Source organism: Grus americana, chromosome 16 (assembly GCF_028858705.1).
Source record: "Grus americana isolate bGruAme1 chromosome 16, bGruAme1.mat, whole genome shotgun sequence".
Lineage (NCBI taxonomy): Eukaryota > Metazoa > Chordata > Aves > Gruiformes > Gruidae > Grus > Grus americana.
Genome location: NC_072867.1, coordinates 5386787 through 5405335, shown reverse-complemented (window position 1 = coordinate 5405335; position 18549 = coordinate 5386787). Strand labels below are relative to the sequence as shown.

General features: G+C 42.9%; 1 protein-coding gene across 1 annotated transcript; it reads left to right on the top strand.

The window, feature by feature from the left end:
- Window positions 1-3278: 3278 nt before the first annotated feature.
- Window positions 3279-18516, top strand: RAB35 (RAB35, member RAS oncogene family). Its single transcript, XM_054844668.1, has 6 exons — window positions 3279-3458; window positions 7244-7294; window positions 8057-8180; window positions 14957-15081; window positions 15194-15318; window positions 15872-18516. The coding sequence occupies exons 1-6, from the start codon at window positions 3287-3289 to the stop codon at window positions 15998-16000; spliced, it is 726 nt and encodes a 241-aa protein (XP_054700643.1). The 5' UTR covers window positions 3279-3286; the 3' UTR covers window positions 16001-18516.
- The last annotated feature ends 33 nt before the right edge of the window (window positions 18517-18549 follow it).

Here is an 18549-nt window from a genome sequence, read left to right as displayed (position 1 = left end):
GAAAATTACTGTTAAATAGAAGCCTTTTAAGTAAAATTGTTAATTTTAGCCACTAACATCTTTTGTTATTAAGGGTATTTTGATGATTTGTATTTCCATCTTATGTAGCAGCAAGTGGAAAAACTCATTCATCTTTCCAAGCAGCAGCTGAATTTCTGCACTCAGTTCAGTTGTTTCTGAGAGGGAGGCGTAAAAGGTAGGAGCTCACTTGCACTTACTGAGAATATGCTGATTTTTCAATTACAGGGAAACACTGAATTTGGATTTTGATAGCTACTTTTCACTAAACTATTTATACACTGCAATATAATACATCAGAGATAAAATACCCATAATTTTTGCTACAACATGAGATCTGATAAATTGATTGTGCCAACTTGGAGACTAAAGAATTAATTTTTTTTCTCATTTCAAATGTCTTAAAAATACCAGTTGTCAGTAAAAGATAATTTTTTTCTGCAACTGACTGTAATAACATCTTTGAACTGTCAAGCAACTGTCTCTGAGTGACAGCTGAACTGTGTGTATTTCAAGAAGATAAAAAAATAATTTATGAGATGTTTAAACTTACAAGGTGCTAAAAATTTCAATGAACAAGAGACAAATGTGAAAGCATAAAATATTCAAATATTTTGATTTTTTTTTTCCTTTCGATAACTCAGTTTGTACTGTCCATTTTATTAGGTAACAGCACCCATCTCACGCTTTTTACATTATGAGGTTTCATAAGCTTAAAAATCAAGGTAATAGGAGTCATTGCCACATTGGGTTTGTGCTGGTGGTTTGTATGCTGGATTCAAGGGATCTCCCTGCAGCTATCCAGCGTTCTTCGTTACTCTGATGCTTGGGGCACGTGTTGGGTTATACGATGGGCTGCCCAAGTGTTTTACTGGGGTGGGTGACATGTTGAGGGGCTTGCTTTAGCACTGGGCTAGCTGCAAACCCTTTTCTAGCAGGGTTTCTGTGAGCGTTAAGTCTGTTAAATAACACATGCTCATGTCTCGTAACACTCCAGCCTTTTTCCTGCTCCTCAGTTAGCTACATCATACATCTGAGGATAACACAGAATGAGCTGTAGGGCGTGGTGTTTTCAATGCATGAGTTGCAGAGTGAATGTGAGATGGAGGCCATCGAAGTCGATTTCAGGATGTGGGACTTGACAGGGAGGGGCTCTGAAGGCTAGAATACTTTTTTGAAGGTTGAGATTAAGGAAGGTTCGTAATTAAACCCACAGACATTAGCCATATTGTTAATCAGAAGTATTTAGAAGATGCAATTTTATGTGCTAAAAAAATCTTCACCCCAGACATGCTATTTTAGACATATTGTGCTGGTTTGTTTCCAGATGAATTGCATGCAAAAAGGACAAATATAACTGGGGAACCATACCACAATATCCTATGCAGAAAAAATAGAAAATTAGAATTTATTTGAGACAACTGCCTTAAAATATATTCTTATTCCTCTTAACCAAACCCTATTGTATAAAGGGTCTCTAGCTTTCAGGCCAATGGTAAGGTAAAAAGCAGTTTTACTAAAAACTGCCTGTCATTCTCTAAGACACATTCACAGGTCCCAGCACAGTTGTGGCTGGAAGGCACATCTGGATTCAGTCCCACCCCTGTGCTCAAAGCATGGTCAAGTAGAGCAAGTTGCTTGGGGCACCGTCCAGGCGGGGTGAACTCCACAACTGCCCTGGGCAACGTGTTCTGGTGTGTGAGCACCCTCACAATGTCACCGACACCATTTGCCATGGTGATGTTCCACCAATTTCAATCTTTTACTTGTGCTTGGGTCCTACCAAAAAGATCCTCAAAGTAGGTGCATCCTGCTCTTTAAGCATCTTTAGAACAGCTGATTAGATTGTAATTATCAAAAGCATTATGGATTGGATTTTCAAGTTAACCGTCCTTGATTTCTGTGTCATCTTTCCTTTGCCAGTTTGTGGGCTCAGTTGACTGTAAAGGTCTGTGTTCTTCAGTGCTAATACAGCTCTCCCCATATGAAAGACACACACATATTAATGAGATACTTGTGTCAATGAACTGTAAACTTATGGTTAAAATTAAAAAAAAAATCAACTTAGTTTAATTAAACCATCATGTCAATATTTTGTTTCGAATCTATGCTAAACTAAAATTACTTTTAAGACAGATACAATATCTAGCACACTGCCTTCTGTTACTGTTTTTTTATGTATGTTTTGAAAAGCCTTCATGGGAAAGGATGAAATCCTGAGTAATTTATATATTCCACACCAAAACACTGCATTGTTTTATCTCATGAATTTAAGTACCAGTAAGAACAAATATTTTTGTAGAAAAACAGCATTCTTCTTGTGCAGTGTCTCCACCTAGAAGTGGAGATCACCTGATCAGAGTCTTGCAGTTTGTGTAGTCAGTATCTGTTTAACGGATAGCAAAATTACTCAGGCTGTTTCTGTGTTAGACAATTGCAAGAGTGCTGTTTGGACCTCTGTGGATTTGGGCCGTGGACGGTACAGGCACAGCTGCCAATGTGTGTGAGGTTAAGGCCATTCCTGGGCCATACATAGACACATCTCTGGATTAAAACCCCCAGGAACCCAATTCCAGACTGGCCTGAACTGCCAGGCCGTTATGTATCACTTTGCTGTGGGCTTCCTCACAGGCAGGTTGGGCTCTGATGGAAACTGATCTTGCTGCATTGCTGCACAGGTGCCTTGTTAAAAAAGTGGAACATTGTTCCTAGCCCAACTCCTGTGCCTTCCCAGGAGTGGAGCTGGCCGTGCCTGAAAGCGTTAGGGCTCCCTCACGCCCTCAGTGCTTTCCTGGGGTTAGCCGCCCCTCCTGCCCTATGCACGGGCCTCGTGCAAGCACCTTTGGGAGCTGAACTTGTCCATGCCGCTGAGGTGGACACACCGCTGCCTGCCGGAGGCGGACCGGCAGCTCGACACAGGGAGAAGACGAGCTGCAGTGGAGTGGAAGCAGGACACGACCCGGGTGCTGAGGAGAGATGGCGGCAGCCCCCCCACAGCCCAGCCCTCACAGCTCTGTCATGGCTGCCGAAGCGCGCGAGGAACCCTCACTCCGCCCCACCTTCTGCGCAGGCGCGGCCAGCGGGCGCCGCACCAGTGAGCGGGCGCATGCGCAGCGGCCGCCGCGGAGCCGAAGGTGGAGGGCGTCGCCCTCCCCGCGCAGGCGCGTCGCGCAGCGGTCAGCGGCGTATGCGCATGCACGCGAGGAGGAGACGCGGCGCATGCGCGGCGGTGTGCCGGCGCAGCTGGCGGCCTCTGTCGGCGGTGCGCATGCGCGGCGGCACCGCTGTCAGTTCCGGCTGTTTGTTCGGGAAGTGGATCCGGTCGGGAGCTGCCGCCGCCCCCTCCCCCCTCGCTCCGCCGCCCGCGGCCGCTCCCGCCGCCCCGGCCATGGCCAGGGACTACGATCACCTCTTCAAGCTGCTCATCATCGGCGATAGCGGTGAGAGAGGGCGGGCGGGCGGGCGGCGCGGCCCGGGGGCGGGGGGTAGGCCGCTGGCGGGGTGGCCGCCCCTCGCCTCCGCCCGAGCCGTGAGGGGCCTGAGGGCGGCGGCGGGACCGGGCCGGGCGGCGCAGGGGGAGGCGGCCCCCTCCCGAGGCACCCGCGGGGCCGTTGCGGCCGATTCCCCGGCGGCGGGGCTCCGCCGCCGTTGTGCTGTCGGTGCCGCGGCGCTGGGCTGTGCCCGGGCGGGTCGCCGGGGGACCCCCGCGCTTTGAATGAGAGGGCGCGTTTGCTCGGGCTTCCTAAGTTGTTATCTGATGAACCTGCGGAACTGGCTACCACAGGATATTATGGTAAATAGCTTGGCTGGGTTTCGGAACAGAAAGATTAGGCACGTCTGGGTAAGGACAGCAGCGGCATTCGGGAGCTGCGTGTGTGAGGGCGCCCACTAATCTCCTGCTGGGATGAGGAGGGAATTCCCTTCCCCTGTGACAGGCAGTTTAAGGCACCGATGGGAAGGGCTGGCTGCTCCTCAGCCCTAGGGACCGTTGTTCCCAGTGTGGCAATGACTACGTTTTAATACTCTTTATTATCTTAATTGTTCCTTAAGACTCTTTCGGTGCTTCAACCTGAAGTCTTACTTCTAGAGTTTGTCACTTTTTAAAACAAATCCTTGAAGAGCTGGTGGCTTTGTGTACTGCTAGTTAGTTATTGTACAGGATGCAAATACCTAAAATAGTTATGGATAAGGGGTAGTTATAGATTTTTGAAAATAGATCTGAGAATACTTATGCAGCAGTTTCAGAAACTTCTGGAGGGCTAGTGTTTGAACTCAGCCTGTGTCGGCTGCTTTACTCTGGGTACATAAGAATTGGGACCGGGAAGATTCCTGCATTCGGTCCAGTTCAATGTTGGTAACACTCCAGTAGCTTACAGTTTAATTTCCATAAACTGGAGAAGATGGCATCCACCCTCTTCTTTTAATAGAGGTGTGGTCCATAGGGCAGCAGGTCCTGGCATGCGGCAAGGCATGGCTCTTGGGTGAAAGTGTAATGTTGCACGATCTTGGCAGTTGTCACCTCCGGAAGCTTTAGCTGTATGTAAAAATATTTTATTCTATACTAAACTGTGTCTGCACAAAAAAATATAAAAGGAAGAGGGAGAAGGGGCAACAGCTTCAAAACAGCTTAAAACTGTAGGCACTTTTGGGAGCCTATGGATTATTTAAACCAAATGCTGCATTCTGAGTAGAGCAGTAAATCTGCTGCTTGCTGATGAGTTTCAAAACTGTGCAGGCAAGATAAACAGGATGGTGAAAACTGAGGAGGACTTCTCCTCATTTTAAACAATTAAATGAAATTTCTTAGCTGAGTCTTCTTGAGCAAAATCCTATAATGCATCCAGTGAGAGGAAAAAAGTGGTGTGAGAATTGTCAGGTTGCCTGTGGTTCTCTGTTGTTGTAATTAAATTTCACTGTGTAGTTTGAGTATTGATTTTTCTTTTTTGTTTTTGCTAACCTCAACAGGAAGGCTTTGTCCCTCCTTCCACAAAACAGTTTGCTTGCCTTGTTTATTGATGTTTATTCCCTGCAATAGGAAGTGGACTGATACTGGATAAGATGATTCTGTCTCATCTACTTTCCCCTCTAGGCAGATATGTCAAGAGGGTAGTAGGCTTGTGTGTTTTTAGAACAGGTCATCTTGAAAAGCTGCTGGTGATCTCAGTTGTGCTAAATATTTAAAAATAATACAGGTGATCTGTGCTTTGTATGAACTTCTTTAATTCACTCTACCATTCAGTAAGATACAGGTTTTAGAAACTGGTATGGCACATAAATTTGCTTTTAGTTTTGATTGTGCAGAGTCAATAGGCCTTTGTTTTGTTTTGTTTCATTTTGCTGTCTTCAAGCAGAGAGGGTCTGCTAGCCTTCTCTTTTCAGCTCTTCAAATAACTCTGTGTAGGAAGTAGAGGGTCACAAAGAGTGTAGTTTCTGTATATGTGAACAGTGGAGGTCAGAGGCGGTGTTTGTTTAGTGAGGTCATTGTCATTGGGAGCTTGTAGAAGTTCCTGAGTTCAGGTTTGTCTTCTCTAGAAGCTGCCTGAGTAGTATAGACAAGACTGTGTCTGTGCAGCGGTGGACAGTCTGACAAAGCAGTGGTCATGTGCAGCCCATGCAGCTCTGCAGCAGAGCCTGAGGCTGACTGACGTTTTAAGAAGGTGGTGTGATCTGACAAGGCTGTGGGTTCCAGCATCTACTTTCTTTTTACTAAGCTGGAGGCCAAGGCTGCTTGATTGAGAAGCATAATAGTATTTGCTGAAACATTTTTATTTTTTTTTTCTTTTTCCTTAGCTGACTGGTATTTTGCCGAGGTTTAGCATTTGATAAATAACCAGTCCTCTGTTAAAGTTCAGGAACTGCTCTGCTATCTTTTTTTAGCTCAGAGGTATTCAGTGTATGCACACTGTAACTTTGTATTTTTTAGTAGCTTTCTTTTTATTATTTTTTTTTTTTAAGATATGTAATACTCAATGAGAAATGAGCATAGCTTCTCCAGATGTCTGGTTATTTGAACTCTTTGCAGATGAGACCTGGCTTACTGGAATCATGCAAATTTTTAGGGTTTGGGCTTTTTTTCTTTTCTGGTAGCTATCTTCAGATGCCAGCTGCTGAGCACTATTGGAGTTCTGTATAGTCTCTGCATAGGTCTTCTGTTAAGGAGAACTTGCAAGTTATTATCATCAAAATAATTAGCTTAAATAACTTCTACCTGAAAAGATTTAATAGATAATCACCATGGTGAAGTTGAATTTCCTCTTCATGTCATAGCAGACTTCTTTTTTGGGGGGAAGGGAGAGGAAGGGACATTAACAGCAGAGATAACAACTTTGAGGCATTCTGATACCCAGATTCCCTTGGTTGGGTCTGCAGGAATGCGTTTGTTATGATTCCTGTTTGAAACGCTGTGAAAAATGCTTCCCTGCAACAGGGTGTGATCAGGGTGCAAACAATCATTTAAGGAAAACCTGCATGAAGTGCTACTCAAAGCACTTAGAGAAATGCTTCATGGAACATTTTGGCAAAAGGTACAACTTCAGAAAGGTATGTGTCCTTCCTGTTAGATGTGAACAAACATCTATTTTGGATGGCAATACTGAACAATGGTTCCCAACTCCTCTGTTTGGTTTAGTCTTCTGTTAACTTGTGGCCATGATAACATAAGCTTTATAGTACCAAACCCTCGTTTGATTGTCAAAGTAGTCCAAATTCCACTACCGTTCAGCATGGCATAATGAACGGGAGGTAAGCAGTGGTGTTAAGCACGATGTGCAAGTGGAATTCAATAGAGTAGTTTAGAGCAGTGTTCTGAGTACTTGTTAATTAGCTGGACATACTCATTTTCTGGATCTTTTCTTAGCAAATGTAAGCCTGCTGATTGTAAACTTGCTTTTAGTTATTACTCTTTTATGACCTTTTAGAACTGACCACAGTTCAAAAGCTACTGTTTGAGAGTTTGCTGAGGGTTGGAGGATGGAGGGGACACCCCCCCACCCCCCCACCCCCATACTGCTACAAGAAGTGTACAGACTCTTGGAGTGCCTACAGCGTGCTTGGTCAAATCTCTAAGGAGAGTACTGAAATAGGTCAAGGTGGATGGTACTAAATTATCCACTGAGAAAAGATCCTAGTTGGAGTTAAAAATTGAATGAATGGGTAAAATACTGTTATGTTACCTGACACTCAGGATGACTGTACTCAAAGATCTTGCTGTCTTTGTTTGTCGTAGGTGTGGGTAAGAGCAGTTTGCTGTTGCGTTTTGCAGATAATACGTTCTCAGGTGAGTGTTTTGTTTACTTCAGTAAGTGAAATGGTCAAGGTCTGCTCCAGTGTTGCTGCTTGGCAAGGGGTTCTTCCGCATTTACCCACTGATAGCTGTGCTAGGAATACATTATGGTTCTAACTTTGCTTTTCTTGGTGTAAGTCTATACAAGCCATCCTGTCTGATCTTCACTTGCAACTGAAAGTACCACAGTATTTAAATACTGACATGGTTCCAGAAATAGCTTAGGTTTTTTAGCTTATGCTGTGCTTTGTGCAGACTTCCCATTGGCCATTTGGGATCTAGATTGATTGAATATTGTGGCTAAACCACTTACATTTGTGACATAACTAATTTATTGAGAGGAAACTCTTACAACAGACCGTATTCAAAATAAGTGATTGCATGAGCATTTAAAGCAAAGCTTTGTCTCAAGATTTTCACAAGTGAAATACTTGCATAGTTACCATCCATTTCTTGAGGTATTTGGGTGCTTACTCTTGACCACCAATGGGGTAGAAGAATAATTTTGTTTTGTAACACTGAGTTTTAAATTTTAAGGGTGGGAGAAATGCCTTTATGGCTAGGAAAAAAGCTATTAGCTGCAGATAAAAACATGCAGATCAACGTGATCTGATAGGGCATTTTAAATAATAAGCAGATGGGGGAACCTTGTTCCCTTGTCCAATCTGAAGACTACTGCCAAATAGCATTCAGAAGTGTGCTTTGGGACATGCAAAATAAAAGACAGGTTCTCACTTATCCACGCTTTCCCTTCAGGCAGCTACATTACCACAATTGGAGTGGATTTTAAAATCCGAACAGTTGAGATCAATGGAGAGAAGGTGAAGCTACAGATCTGGGACACAGCTGGACAGGAGCGCTTCCGGACTATTACATCAACGTGAGTATAACTGGGCTTTGTGATATCTAGCTTAGTGTATGGATCTTGTAGTTTAGAGTTACAGTTTAGATATTTTAATGTTGCAGTTGATAAGCTCGTGGTAGCTGTGCCGTCTGTACAGTGGGTCTTCTCTCAGCTGTTTTAGAACTGATAGCAGTGGTGATACTGTGGCTAGGTTTGAAACTGGGATTTCAGATTTCCTTACTCTTCTGTGCGTTTCCATGATGGCTTTGTCTTATTCCTCTGCTGCTAGTTTCAGAACAGTGGAACGGGAGTTATTTCACTGTTTTACACATGCTAGAAAACTTGTCTCTGAAGGATGTCTGAGAAGATTATCCTCTGATAATGTATTGCAGAAGTACAGAGTGCAAACCTTCCATCAGTGTCGTATAACTAATGACTAGCTTTGAGATCGACGAATAGGATTTCCGATATTTAGTTTTCTTTTAGGACAAATGCATTTTAGCGGCTATCTCTGTGTGGAGTTGTTGAAGCAGCCACCCATGTGAAGTTAACCTTTTCCTTGGTTCGAGTTCAGTTTTGCGTTCATTGTCCTTTTGAACAGCATGTGCATGACTTTTCCTGTTCCTGAAGAAACCACACCCAGGGCTGCAGTGGTGGGAACTGGGAATAAAATGTGTTTGTAAACTGCAGTGAAGGCGGGACTGCTCACCGTGGCACTGGGGGAAGAGGAAAAAATACACTTGGAAATAGAACTTTTGTTTCCTTTGGGTATTTAAAAGAAATAAAATTCTTGAAAGACGTAGATGTTTCACTTGGTCTTTCATGACTGACTTCTCTTTTGGCTTCTATTTGAGAGGAGGATTGTTTTCAGCTGATGAATTGGTTAACTTAGACATAATGAGATTGGTTGCATCTGTGTTACGTCCAAACAGCTAGAAATGGCAAAGTTGAACTTGATGTGTGCACCACCCCTTTCCTCCGCACTTCTATGCGGATATTACTGGATTACTTCCATTGTTTCTTAAGTGTTTAGCTTGAAAAAACTTGGTTGCCTCTTGTAAGGTTCCTGTGTGTGACATCACTTCTTGTTTCAGTGCTGCAGGCAGCGTCGGGCAGGAAGTGGCGAGGGGGAGGCAGCAACGCACTGCTGCGGCTCCCATCAGCTGTGTGCACAGGCTAGTCACAGTGCCCCAATTAGTGCTGAGTCAGCAAATGGCCTTCCTGTTTTCAGATTCCCTGACACGAGTCAGAGCTGCGTTAATGAGCGTTGGGTCACGGGGCTGATGCCAGCTAGTTAAAAAAGCCACAGTATCCGATACTGAATGGGGAATACCAGGAAAGGAGGCTTCCTTTTGTGAACAGGAATAGCTGCAGATCAGACTTTGTGTAGTGTTTTTATGTATATTTTTTTCTTCAATTAACATCTAAAATGGAGAAGCTGAAATGGTTAGAGGGCATTTGTGCCATGACCTGTTTGAACTCTGCTACTACTTTCTTTTGCATAGCTTTTTACCAAAGTGAGGTATATTCTACTTTTGGGGAAGTAGAGGCCCCAGTTTTCCTGCCTTAACTCTGGTAAAGTACTTACAGAATCGTCCATGGTCAGGGAGGAAATATTTGAATTTTGTGCAACTTTAAGCAAAGAAATTGCTGTGTCGGAGTGCATTTGAAGTGTTGAGGAAAACACTTTGGGAATGCTGGTTACTTTGTTGTGAGGGCTTCTCTTGCTGCTAGGTCAGCTAGCTGTGACTGTCTAGCGTCTGCTGATATTTTTCAAGAGGTGCTCTGGACCTAAACATATCACCTACAAAAGCAGGAGATAACAAGATTCAGATTTAGAAATGGTTCTTTTTTTTTTTTAATTGGCAAAGTAATACTGTAACCGATTTGCTTATCCCCAACTAAATGACAAATCAGTTACCATGCTAGTACTTACGAAAGGACTTGGCTACAGAATCATGGGTGGAGTGCAAGTGCGCTGTCAACAGTGTAGTAGTCTTTCTCTGGTCTTTGGCTAGATTGAGGTTTAGATTGAGGTTAAGAACATAAAAAGGTGTTCTTCCAGCATTACTGTAGGCCAGGAAGTCTCTTTACAGTTAAAGGTAGAGCTCAGATTGATGTTGAGCCAAGCCTGGCAAGCAAGCCTGAAATTAGAGCCCATCTGGTAATAACAGTAATAGGTTGGAAGTACTGCTGTGTAGACCTCGAATTGCAAAATGGTAGAGGTGGCAGGAAGTTAATAGTGGAAAACTGGGAAACATTAAAAGGTTATTCTATTTTGATTTTACTTGACTACAGCCACAGAAGCTGAAAACCAGAATAAAACTGTTAAGGAATAGAAATCCAGTTGATCTGGAGTATTCTACAGAAACTCAAGAAAACTAAACTAGATCAGAATTTCAGACTGCAAAGTATAAAAGACAGCAGCTGTTTTGACTTTCTATTAAATGTGGAAATACTGGGATAGCTGGTGCCTAGTGGGAGGAGAGGCCACGTTGTGTGAATTTGGTTGGCACGGAACATCATCCAAACTCTAAATTTGATTTAAATTCACCAGAGATGTATTATGCCAGGACTCAGCTGTATTAGCAGGAATACCTAAGATGCATGAACAACCAGTTTCTGTACTTGGTTTGCTCTTGTAGATAGGACTGCTCTGTCCTGATTCAGGACTGTGGTTTTAGGATTTAAGCTTTACATAATAGCTGTCAGATGGTAGCTCAGGATGAGCAGTGATAGCAGAGGGACCTTCTGCCATACATTTGTGTGGAATGGCATGCTCAAGAGAGGGATAAGTTTTCTGAGATGATAGAATTGCTGTGTCTTGTAAACCAGATATGATGGTCAGAAGACTAATCAACTGACCTGTGACAATAGACGTTCTTCCAGGAACCTGAAAAAAAGACGAGTGTGAAAACAGATTCTCAGAAGTCTCTGGAATGGGTTAGAATTGTAGATGAATGAAAAATAAGGAAACACGTATACTACAAACTAGTGAAATATTAACAACATGCTGGATTAATCCAGTGACCTAGCTTTCACATTGGCCAGTTACATTTTTTTTCTGGAAAGATGAACATAAGTGCCCTACTGAACTGATAGAGTCAATAATACTCTGTCTCTTCTAAATCTGACTTAGCTACCGTCATGCTTCATGAAACTGATTATTATAACTCCAGATGCTAATCTTGGGAAGCATTTACTGGAGGAAACCTGAAAACTTTCTTACTGGTATCTTGTAGTAGGGAGCACCACAATGAATGGCAAAATGTTCCGTTCTGCTTAGAAAGGTAGTCTTCAGAGATGAGAGAGGAGAGTGCAGATGGCTGAAGGACATGAGGAGTTTGGTTAACCAGTTCTGAAGATTTTCTGTATCAAGTTTGCAGTGTTAGTAGGTAATGTTTCAAAGGCAGTAAGCTTATGTCTTTAAGCTTCTTTAAATATAATTCTATAGGTAGAACAAGCAACTTGAGTGTTTATTTCAACTTAAATGTTAGCATTCTTAAGCCTTTTCCACACCAAAACTAAATGTAAAGCCTTTAGATCTAGGTAACTTTTCCAACCATATGGAAGACAGTTGGCTACTACCAAGCATCCAAGGCCGTATACAGGTCAGGTTTGGTTGTCTTTCACCTCAGTGGGATACTTTTGTGGACCTGTTCTATAATACATTAATTAAATACAGAAAAGAAAGAAAAAGAAGTTATCACTAGGAGTAGTAGCAGGTACAGGCTTTTGAGGTTTGTAGGGTGCATGGCAGAGTGCGCCAATGGTATAGAGGACAGCTAGCATCAGTTATTTAGTCCTTGAATGGGAGGCTGAGATTGAGAACTTCATTTCTCTTCTGCTGTCATTTCTATGGTCTCCATCTTCCCTAAAATGTGGCTAGGAAGAGGAGAAGGCATTCTTTCCCTAGTGTCAAAGCCTCAACTACCTCTTGGTTGCCAAAAGCACAAAATTTACACCTACTCCTCCCTGAATGCCAAAAGCCCCATCTGTTCTCTACTCGCCAAAACCTACAACTTGTTATAAAAGCGATTCTGCACTGCATCATTCTGAAATTTGAAGTATGGGGTAGGATAAATCAGATTTTGTTTTCTAGTACTGTCCTGCACTTGGGGTTGGAGAATCTTTGCTGTACTTGTTAAGCCTAAAATGTTATCTAGGACACAAGGCTGTATCTAACAAATGATAGAAAATAGCGTGACTAGCTTTTTGAGAAAAATGTGTATTATGGGGCTTAAGAGTTAGAAAATAAAAGGTAGTCATAATCTTATCTCTGGGGCTGCTAAAAGGTAACGTCAGCCAGTGGAGAAAATGACATTTTAGAGTAGATGAGGGGTTGGCAACCTTTCTAGAACGATGTGCCAGACAATTTTCCCTTCCAGAAATAGAAGCGGTGTGCACTGGTAGGAACTCGGCAGGAGTCAGGGGTTGCTGTCTTGCACAAAGGAAGATATTTCTGATGAGGTGGTTGGCAGTCTTAGTGCTTTGTGGCAGGAGGTCCCAGCTCCTGCGGCGTTTTGAATGCCATAGTGGTCTGTGCTGCTTGGTCCAGCCCCCAGTCCTCATCCCTAGGAACAAACGACAACTATGCTGACAACATAGGAGTTGGGATCTATATGTGCAGGGTGCATGTTATTCTACCCCCCGACATCATATGCTTTGCTTAGAAGAAAACCTAGGTGCGTGGGCAAGGTAGGAGCAGCAGGACGCTCTGTTGGGTCCTCTGGTTTGGATGACTGAGATACCAGGCATGGTTTTATGGTGTGCACAGCAGAATGAAGCAGCTCTGCGTAGGTGTAACTGAACCACTGCGTTTCTCTAAAGGCTGAATGTTGTCTTTGCAAATGTAATGCTCAGTGCTGGGGAGGAAGTGGTAGGTCAGTGGAGAGTTGCTGAATTAAAAGACTATTGGGTGATATGGGAGAGTTTGAAGAGAATTTATTGTTGAGGTATGGAGAAATCCAGTGTGTTGATCGGATCAGAGATCTTTCCCTTTCTGATGCTATCACACAAAACAGTATTTATCAAAAACCGTGCACAGTACATGTTAGTGTCAGGAGAGGATGGATTATTTTTGCAATGTGTGGATTCAGGCTGTGGAATACTTTTTCCTCTAAAGGATCTAAGATACGAAATAAAGTTGGGCTTGTTGTAGCGAAGTAAAGCACAAATGCAGTGCTGTAGCAAGTTTTAAATCTATTAAAGGAACTGAATGGACTAGAATATTTGAAAGTATATCTTGTATGGGCTGGGAATAAATAATTCTTACCTGAGTTAGTTCTTGCCAAGGAAAGTGAACGTACAGCGTAACTTACTGGTAAAACATGACATGGAAGAAATATTTGACTGTCTTCTGAAAGAGTCCAGGTGAGCAATAGGAGTGGGCACTCATACTTCTGCAGAGTATGTATCGTATCAGAGAGGAGCATTGATACACAATGATGTGTGCAGTCTGTGTGTGATACATGTCTGTCTGTGGAAAGTCTTGATGGTTTATAAGGGCAGGTGGCTTCTGTTACAGAAGGGATGATGAGGCTAAAGGTGGGGAAGAGGTAGTGACTTGTTCAAGTGTGTCAGTAGAAGTGAGCCATAGCTTTGAGATCTTCTGTAAGGTAGTGCATTTGAGTTAGATTAAAAGGCTTTGAAGTTCATAGGTCAATCAAAGAGAACCAGAGTGGTCACAGCAGACATCTTTAAAGTGCAGTGGAAGGGACAGTGCTGCAAGAGGTGCCTGTGGTAAGAGATCGAGCTCTAGAAATGCTATCACAATTTAAGGTGAAATCCTTGATTTTGGTATGCTGAATTCTTGAATTTGTTTTGTTATAAATCTTAATATTGATCATAAGAAAGAGGAGGAAATGAAAGGGAAGGAATAAAGCTACACAAAATATAAAACCTGGATGCTGGCAAAGACCTCACTGTCAACTGTTTCAATTACTTTTTTTTTTTTTGTAAAGCTGCCTAATTTGCAGTAGAGACAATACCTGGTAGCGCTGTGAACGTGACTGAAAGCTGAGAAGGTGGAACATGTTTTTTCTATAGCATTCTCATGGGGCGCATGCTGTCTACCTTTAGTAGGTTCATGCAGGTGATAATGTTGGAACTTGGATTCAGATATTTTTCTTGCATATCAGAATTGCTCATCATATTTAAAAGTGCTGGTTGCCTAAGACTAATGGGAATAAGCTGAAATGAAGCTTATTTTTAATGGCTAAAGGTAGCAGAGCGCACTGAATGCACATATGGAGTCGATCTGTTGAGTAGGAAGGTGCGATCAGAACACAGTCATTCAACAAGACAGAAATTTTTGTGAGCTCAAGAGAACTGTGGCTGAGGGTTGAGTATATTTGGAGATCTGCTGGAATTTTAGTCTGTAAGTGATCTTTCATAGATAACAGTTATTGCAAAAAAACTTGATGTGACTTGAACAACGCAAAGGTTCACAATGCAGCCAGTGTGAGGACATATTGGGGCCACTGCTACCTTTTGCTTATGTAGCCAGAAGGCAGTGTTCATCTTAGAAGGTCTTGACAACCTGAACAAGGAAGTAAATAGCAGTCTTTGGACTTTAAAATGTACCTGTGTAGACTAAGTAAGTCAGGAGCTCTGCTCAGGTTTAGAGGAATAGCATGTGATCTAGCTGTTGTAAAAGAATTAAATGACTCCCAGTGGAAAGAAAATGGGGGCACTTGATTGCCGTAATGCGGGGATTTGTTGTGAATCTTGTAGAGCTAAGTGGAAGCAAAAGAGCTGAGAAGGTGATACATGGCTTGAGTTAACATTTATTGTCTCTGCCTGCTCCACAGGTATTACAGAGGAACACATGGGGTCATTGTTGTCTACGATGTAACCAGTGCAGAATCTTTTGTGAATGTAAAACGGTGGTTGCATGAAATTAATCAAAATTGTGATGATGTCTGTCGGATACTAGGTAAGTTTCTAATCAGAGAGTTACAGCATCTTATTTAGTGGGCTGACCTGCTGAAATACCAAACTGACTTTTTTTTTCTTGCTTTCTTTCTTTCTTTCTTTCCTTTTTTTAGTGGGGAATAAAAATGATGACCCAGAACGAAAAGTGGTAGAAACAGAAGATGCCTATAAATTTGCTGGGCAGATGGAGATCCAATTGTTTGAGACCAGCGCCAAAGAAAATATTAATGTGGAAGAGGTAATATAATATGTGCAAGAGTATAGATAAAACAATTGAGGATAATGGTTTGGGAAAAAAAAATTGCATTCTTCCCATTGAGGAAGAAAGATAATATGCTTTTTACAAGTTGCAAGCGAGTAGGTAAAATGTCAAGAAGAGACATCCAGCTGTGTCTGGAAGAGTTGGGGAAGCGAAATGAAGGACCCCTCATTGCATTTTCACAAGCTTTACAGTGCTGACATATTAGGCATATGTTCTCAGGAAAGACTTGTCACTAGGGAGGATGTTTCTAGGAGGGAGGACTGCTGATCTTCTTCACTCCTGGCCTCAATCACCAAACTGATCGGGTTTTATTTACTGGTCTGGGAAAGGGGATACAGGGGTTATTGATTTAGCTTGGGAGTGGGTGGGGAGAGTACTGGATTTCCACTTGGCCTGTAGTGGGTTGGGAAAGGTCTCTGAACCTTTATTGAAATATCTAGAAAAGCGGATGCTGTTCCTTTGAAGCAACTCTCCCACAAAAGCTAGCCTGAGTCCCTAGCTGGTCTGAACTTGCTTGTTTCTTTTGCAGATGTTTAATTGCATTACAGAGCTAGTCCTGCGAGCAAAGAAAGAAAACTTAGCAAAGCAGCAACAGCAGCAACAGAATGATGTGGTGAAGCTAACGAAGAACAGTAAAAGGAAGAAGCGGTGCTGCTAATGCCCTTTCCCTGCTGCAGAGACTCTGCTCTCAGACCGATTGGCCCCTCCAGCTAGACTCGGGCAATTCCACTGGGGCAGGCTTTGGGAGGACTTTCTCAGTTTTGTGCCGTTATTTAAAGATTATTTTTTCTCCATGTTTTCTATCAAGAGGCGCTGGCACCTTACCACTTCAGTGCCAAGAAGGTATCGGATGGAATCTTGCCCCCCTCTCTTCCCCTGCTCATTCCAGTGCGCCTTGTAGACAAGAAAGGACGTTGCCTACCAAGTGGACTAATTAACCCAAGAGTTTGTATATAATGTATATTGCTTTAACCAGCCTCGCCTCCCTGTTGTCGCTTTGGCTTATGCCTTCTTAATGTCAACCAATCATGGACTGCAGAGTTCATCTTTTTAAAGAAATAGTACAAAGTTCTTAATTCGAGTTGGCCCCAGGCTGGCAGCAACTGCTTCATGGGGTCTCTGGCTTCATTTCTGTTGGGCTCCAGGCTGGGCAACTGGTGCCCCTGGGGCCTATGGCTTCACCTGGAGTTCCAGGCTTTTACTGGGGCTCAGGCTTTGTTTTTCTAGGTACCAGGATTGCAGGTGTTGCTGCTGGAGCCTGGGGTTTCACTTCACCAGCCCCTGCTGCTGGGGCCTTGAATTTCAGTTTGCCACTATCCGGGTTTGTGGCTGGGTCCTTGGGTTTCACCTTCTTGTGCTGCAGCCCAGCTGTACCTGTGCTCTCCTTTAGTTTGTATCAAGATACTGAAAAACAAACTGACCTGCAGAAGTGGGATTTATTTGGAACTTTTTCTTTTTAAAAAAGCAAAGTTTAACTCCTTTGACCTCTGCTTCTGGTTCTGCCAGGGTCCTAAGTGAGGGTCCATTTCTTTTGAGAACAACAAAAATTATGTGATTCTGCCAAAAAAACCCCAAACTTCTCTTCGTTGCCCTGTCCACAAATAGGTGATCTGAACTTGAATGTGAATTTTGGTGGCAAAGCTTTTGTTTTTGAGAGAGGAAAGGCATGAAAACAAATCCAGCTGTTCTGGATTGATATCTGAATATGAAAGCTGCTGCAGGATCATTCCCAGGATTCTTCTCTTAGAAAAGAGGACTGCTGTTTAATGTAAAGAAATGGAAAGCTTGCTCACTTGGGTTATGTGGTAGTGGAGGATCACCCTTGGAAACAAACTGGTCTCACTGTGCTCAGCAACGTTTCCTGGCCCTTGTTGGCCTTTCTGGGAAAACAGCTCGGTTCATCAGCCTCAATAGATGTAGTTAAAGGTGGAGAGTGTATGTGTGTGTAACTAAAATATCAAGCGTCTGGGCTGAAAGTACATGCTCAGCACCTGAATAATTGCTGAAATAATAATAATAATAAAAAAAAGATTGTCGTTAAAATGGCTAAAAGACGTGAAGGGCATGACTTCCTTTAAGACCTTGAATGTCTTAAGGATGTAACTCAGTGTGTCAGTGAGTGGCCCTGTGGAATTGCTGGCCTCGGTTCGGTAGGATACGATTCACCAATGTCCATGAGCTTTGAATCAACCCACTTCTCTCCCTTCCTCCCCCTGCCCCAGGAGAGGCTAAATTTTAGTCACTTATTTTGCCTGCATTTTTTTTTTAGATTGTACGGGTTGTGGTAAGAGCCCTAATCATACAATCACATCACAATCAATCACTTTAAAGACTTTTTAAAAAATGCAAACAATGAATGTGTAACACATTTTTTGTTTTTAATCAGTTCAGGTGCTGGGAGTATGTATCCGGCTGCCTTCACCCGTCTCTTTTCTTCACATATCTTTCATTGGTAACCCAAGAATAAGAATGAGCTGGGATGATATTGCTAGTGTGAGCTCTGATAATTGTAAGACTTGAGCGGCTCTGGAAAGTGGCGGCTTAAGTTACACCAGTCCATCCTGTCTGCTTTCTGATGTTGAATGTGGTGTGTGCACAAGGAAGGAGCTGGGTCAGTCCTCAAAGCCTTCCTGTTGAAATGAAGCTGTCCTGTGGTGGTTACCACTTTCAGATTAAAGGGTCCAGCTGCGTTACTTTGGGACTCTTGTGGTAGCGTGCATACAGATCTAGGAGGGAGTAACTTCGTACAGGCAGAAGTAAAGAAAATGTCTGAATTTACTGGAAATGATGCAATAAAATGAGGAAATGGTGCACCCAAGCCTGAAGTGTTCTCTTATATGGAAAGATTGGTCCTCTTTGAGTCCAGGTCTTTGTGGCCACAGTTTGAACTCTGCCAATCCAAGTGTCCAGCTTCCTGGCTTAAAGTGGGATTTTTTAAATTATTTTTTCCTAGAGCTGGCTGCAGAGGAGCAGTTACCTCTTTGCTCTTGCCACCGACTATTCAATTGGAAGGGGTGGGGACTGTGTCTCTAGTGGTGCTGATGTGAAGTTTCCTAAATGTTGAGCAATGGAATGTCTAATTGGTTTGCTAGGATTATTTCTGTAATTAAAGTTTCTAATTATGCTTTTTAAATAATTTTAAAAAACTAAAAATAAAGGTTACAAGCTGCCAAATCTTTTTCGAGGCTCTATTTCCTCTGCTGTCCA

What these genes read in the sequence shown, in the direction of transcription:
- RAB35 (XM_054844668.1), top strand. Translation starts at nt 3,287, where the DNA reads ATGCGCGGCGGCACCGCTGTCAGTTCCGGCTGTTTGTTCGGGAAGTGG. An exon ending in TGCAGATAATACGTTCTCAG is followed by an intron (nt 7,295 to 8,056) that starts GTGAGTGTTTTG and finishes CTTTCCCTTCAG; the next exon opens with GCAGCTACATTACCACAATT. An exon ending in AAAATATTAATGTGGAAGAG is followed by an intron (nt 15,319 to 15,871) that starts GTAATATAATAT and finishes TTTCTTTTGCAG; the next exon opens with ATGTTTAATTGCATTACAGA.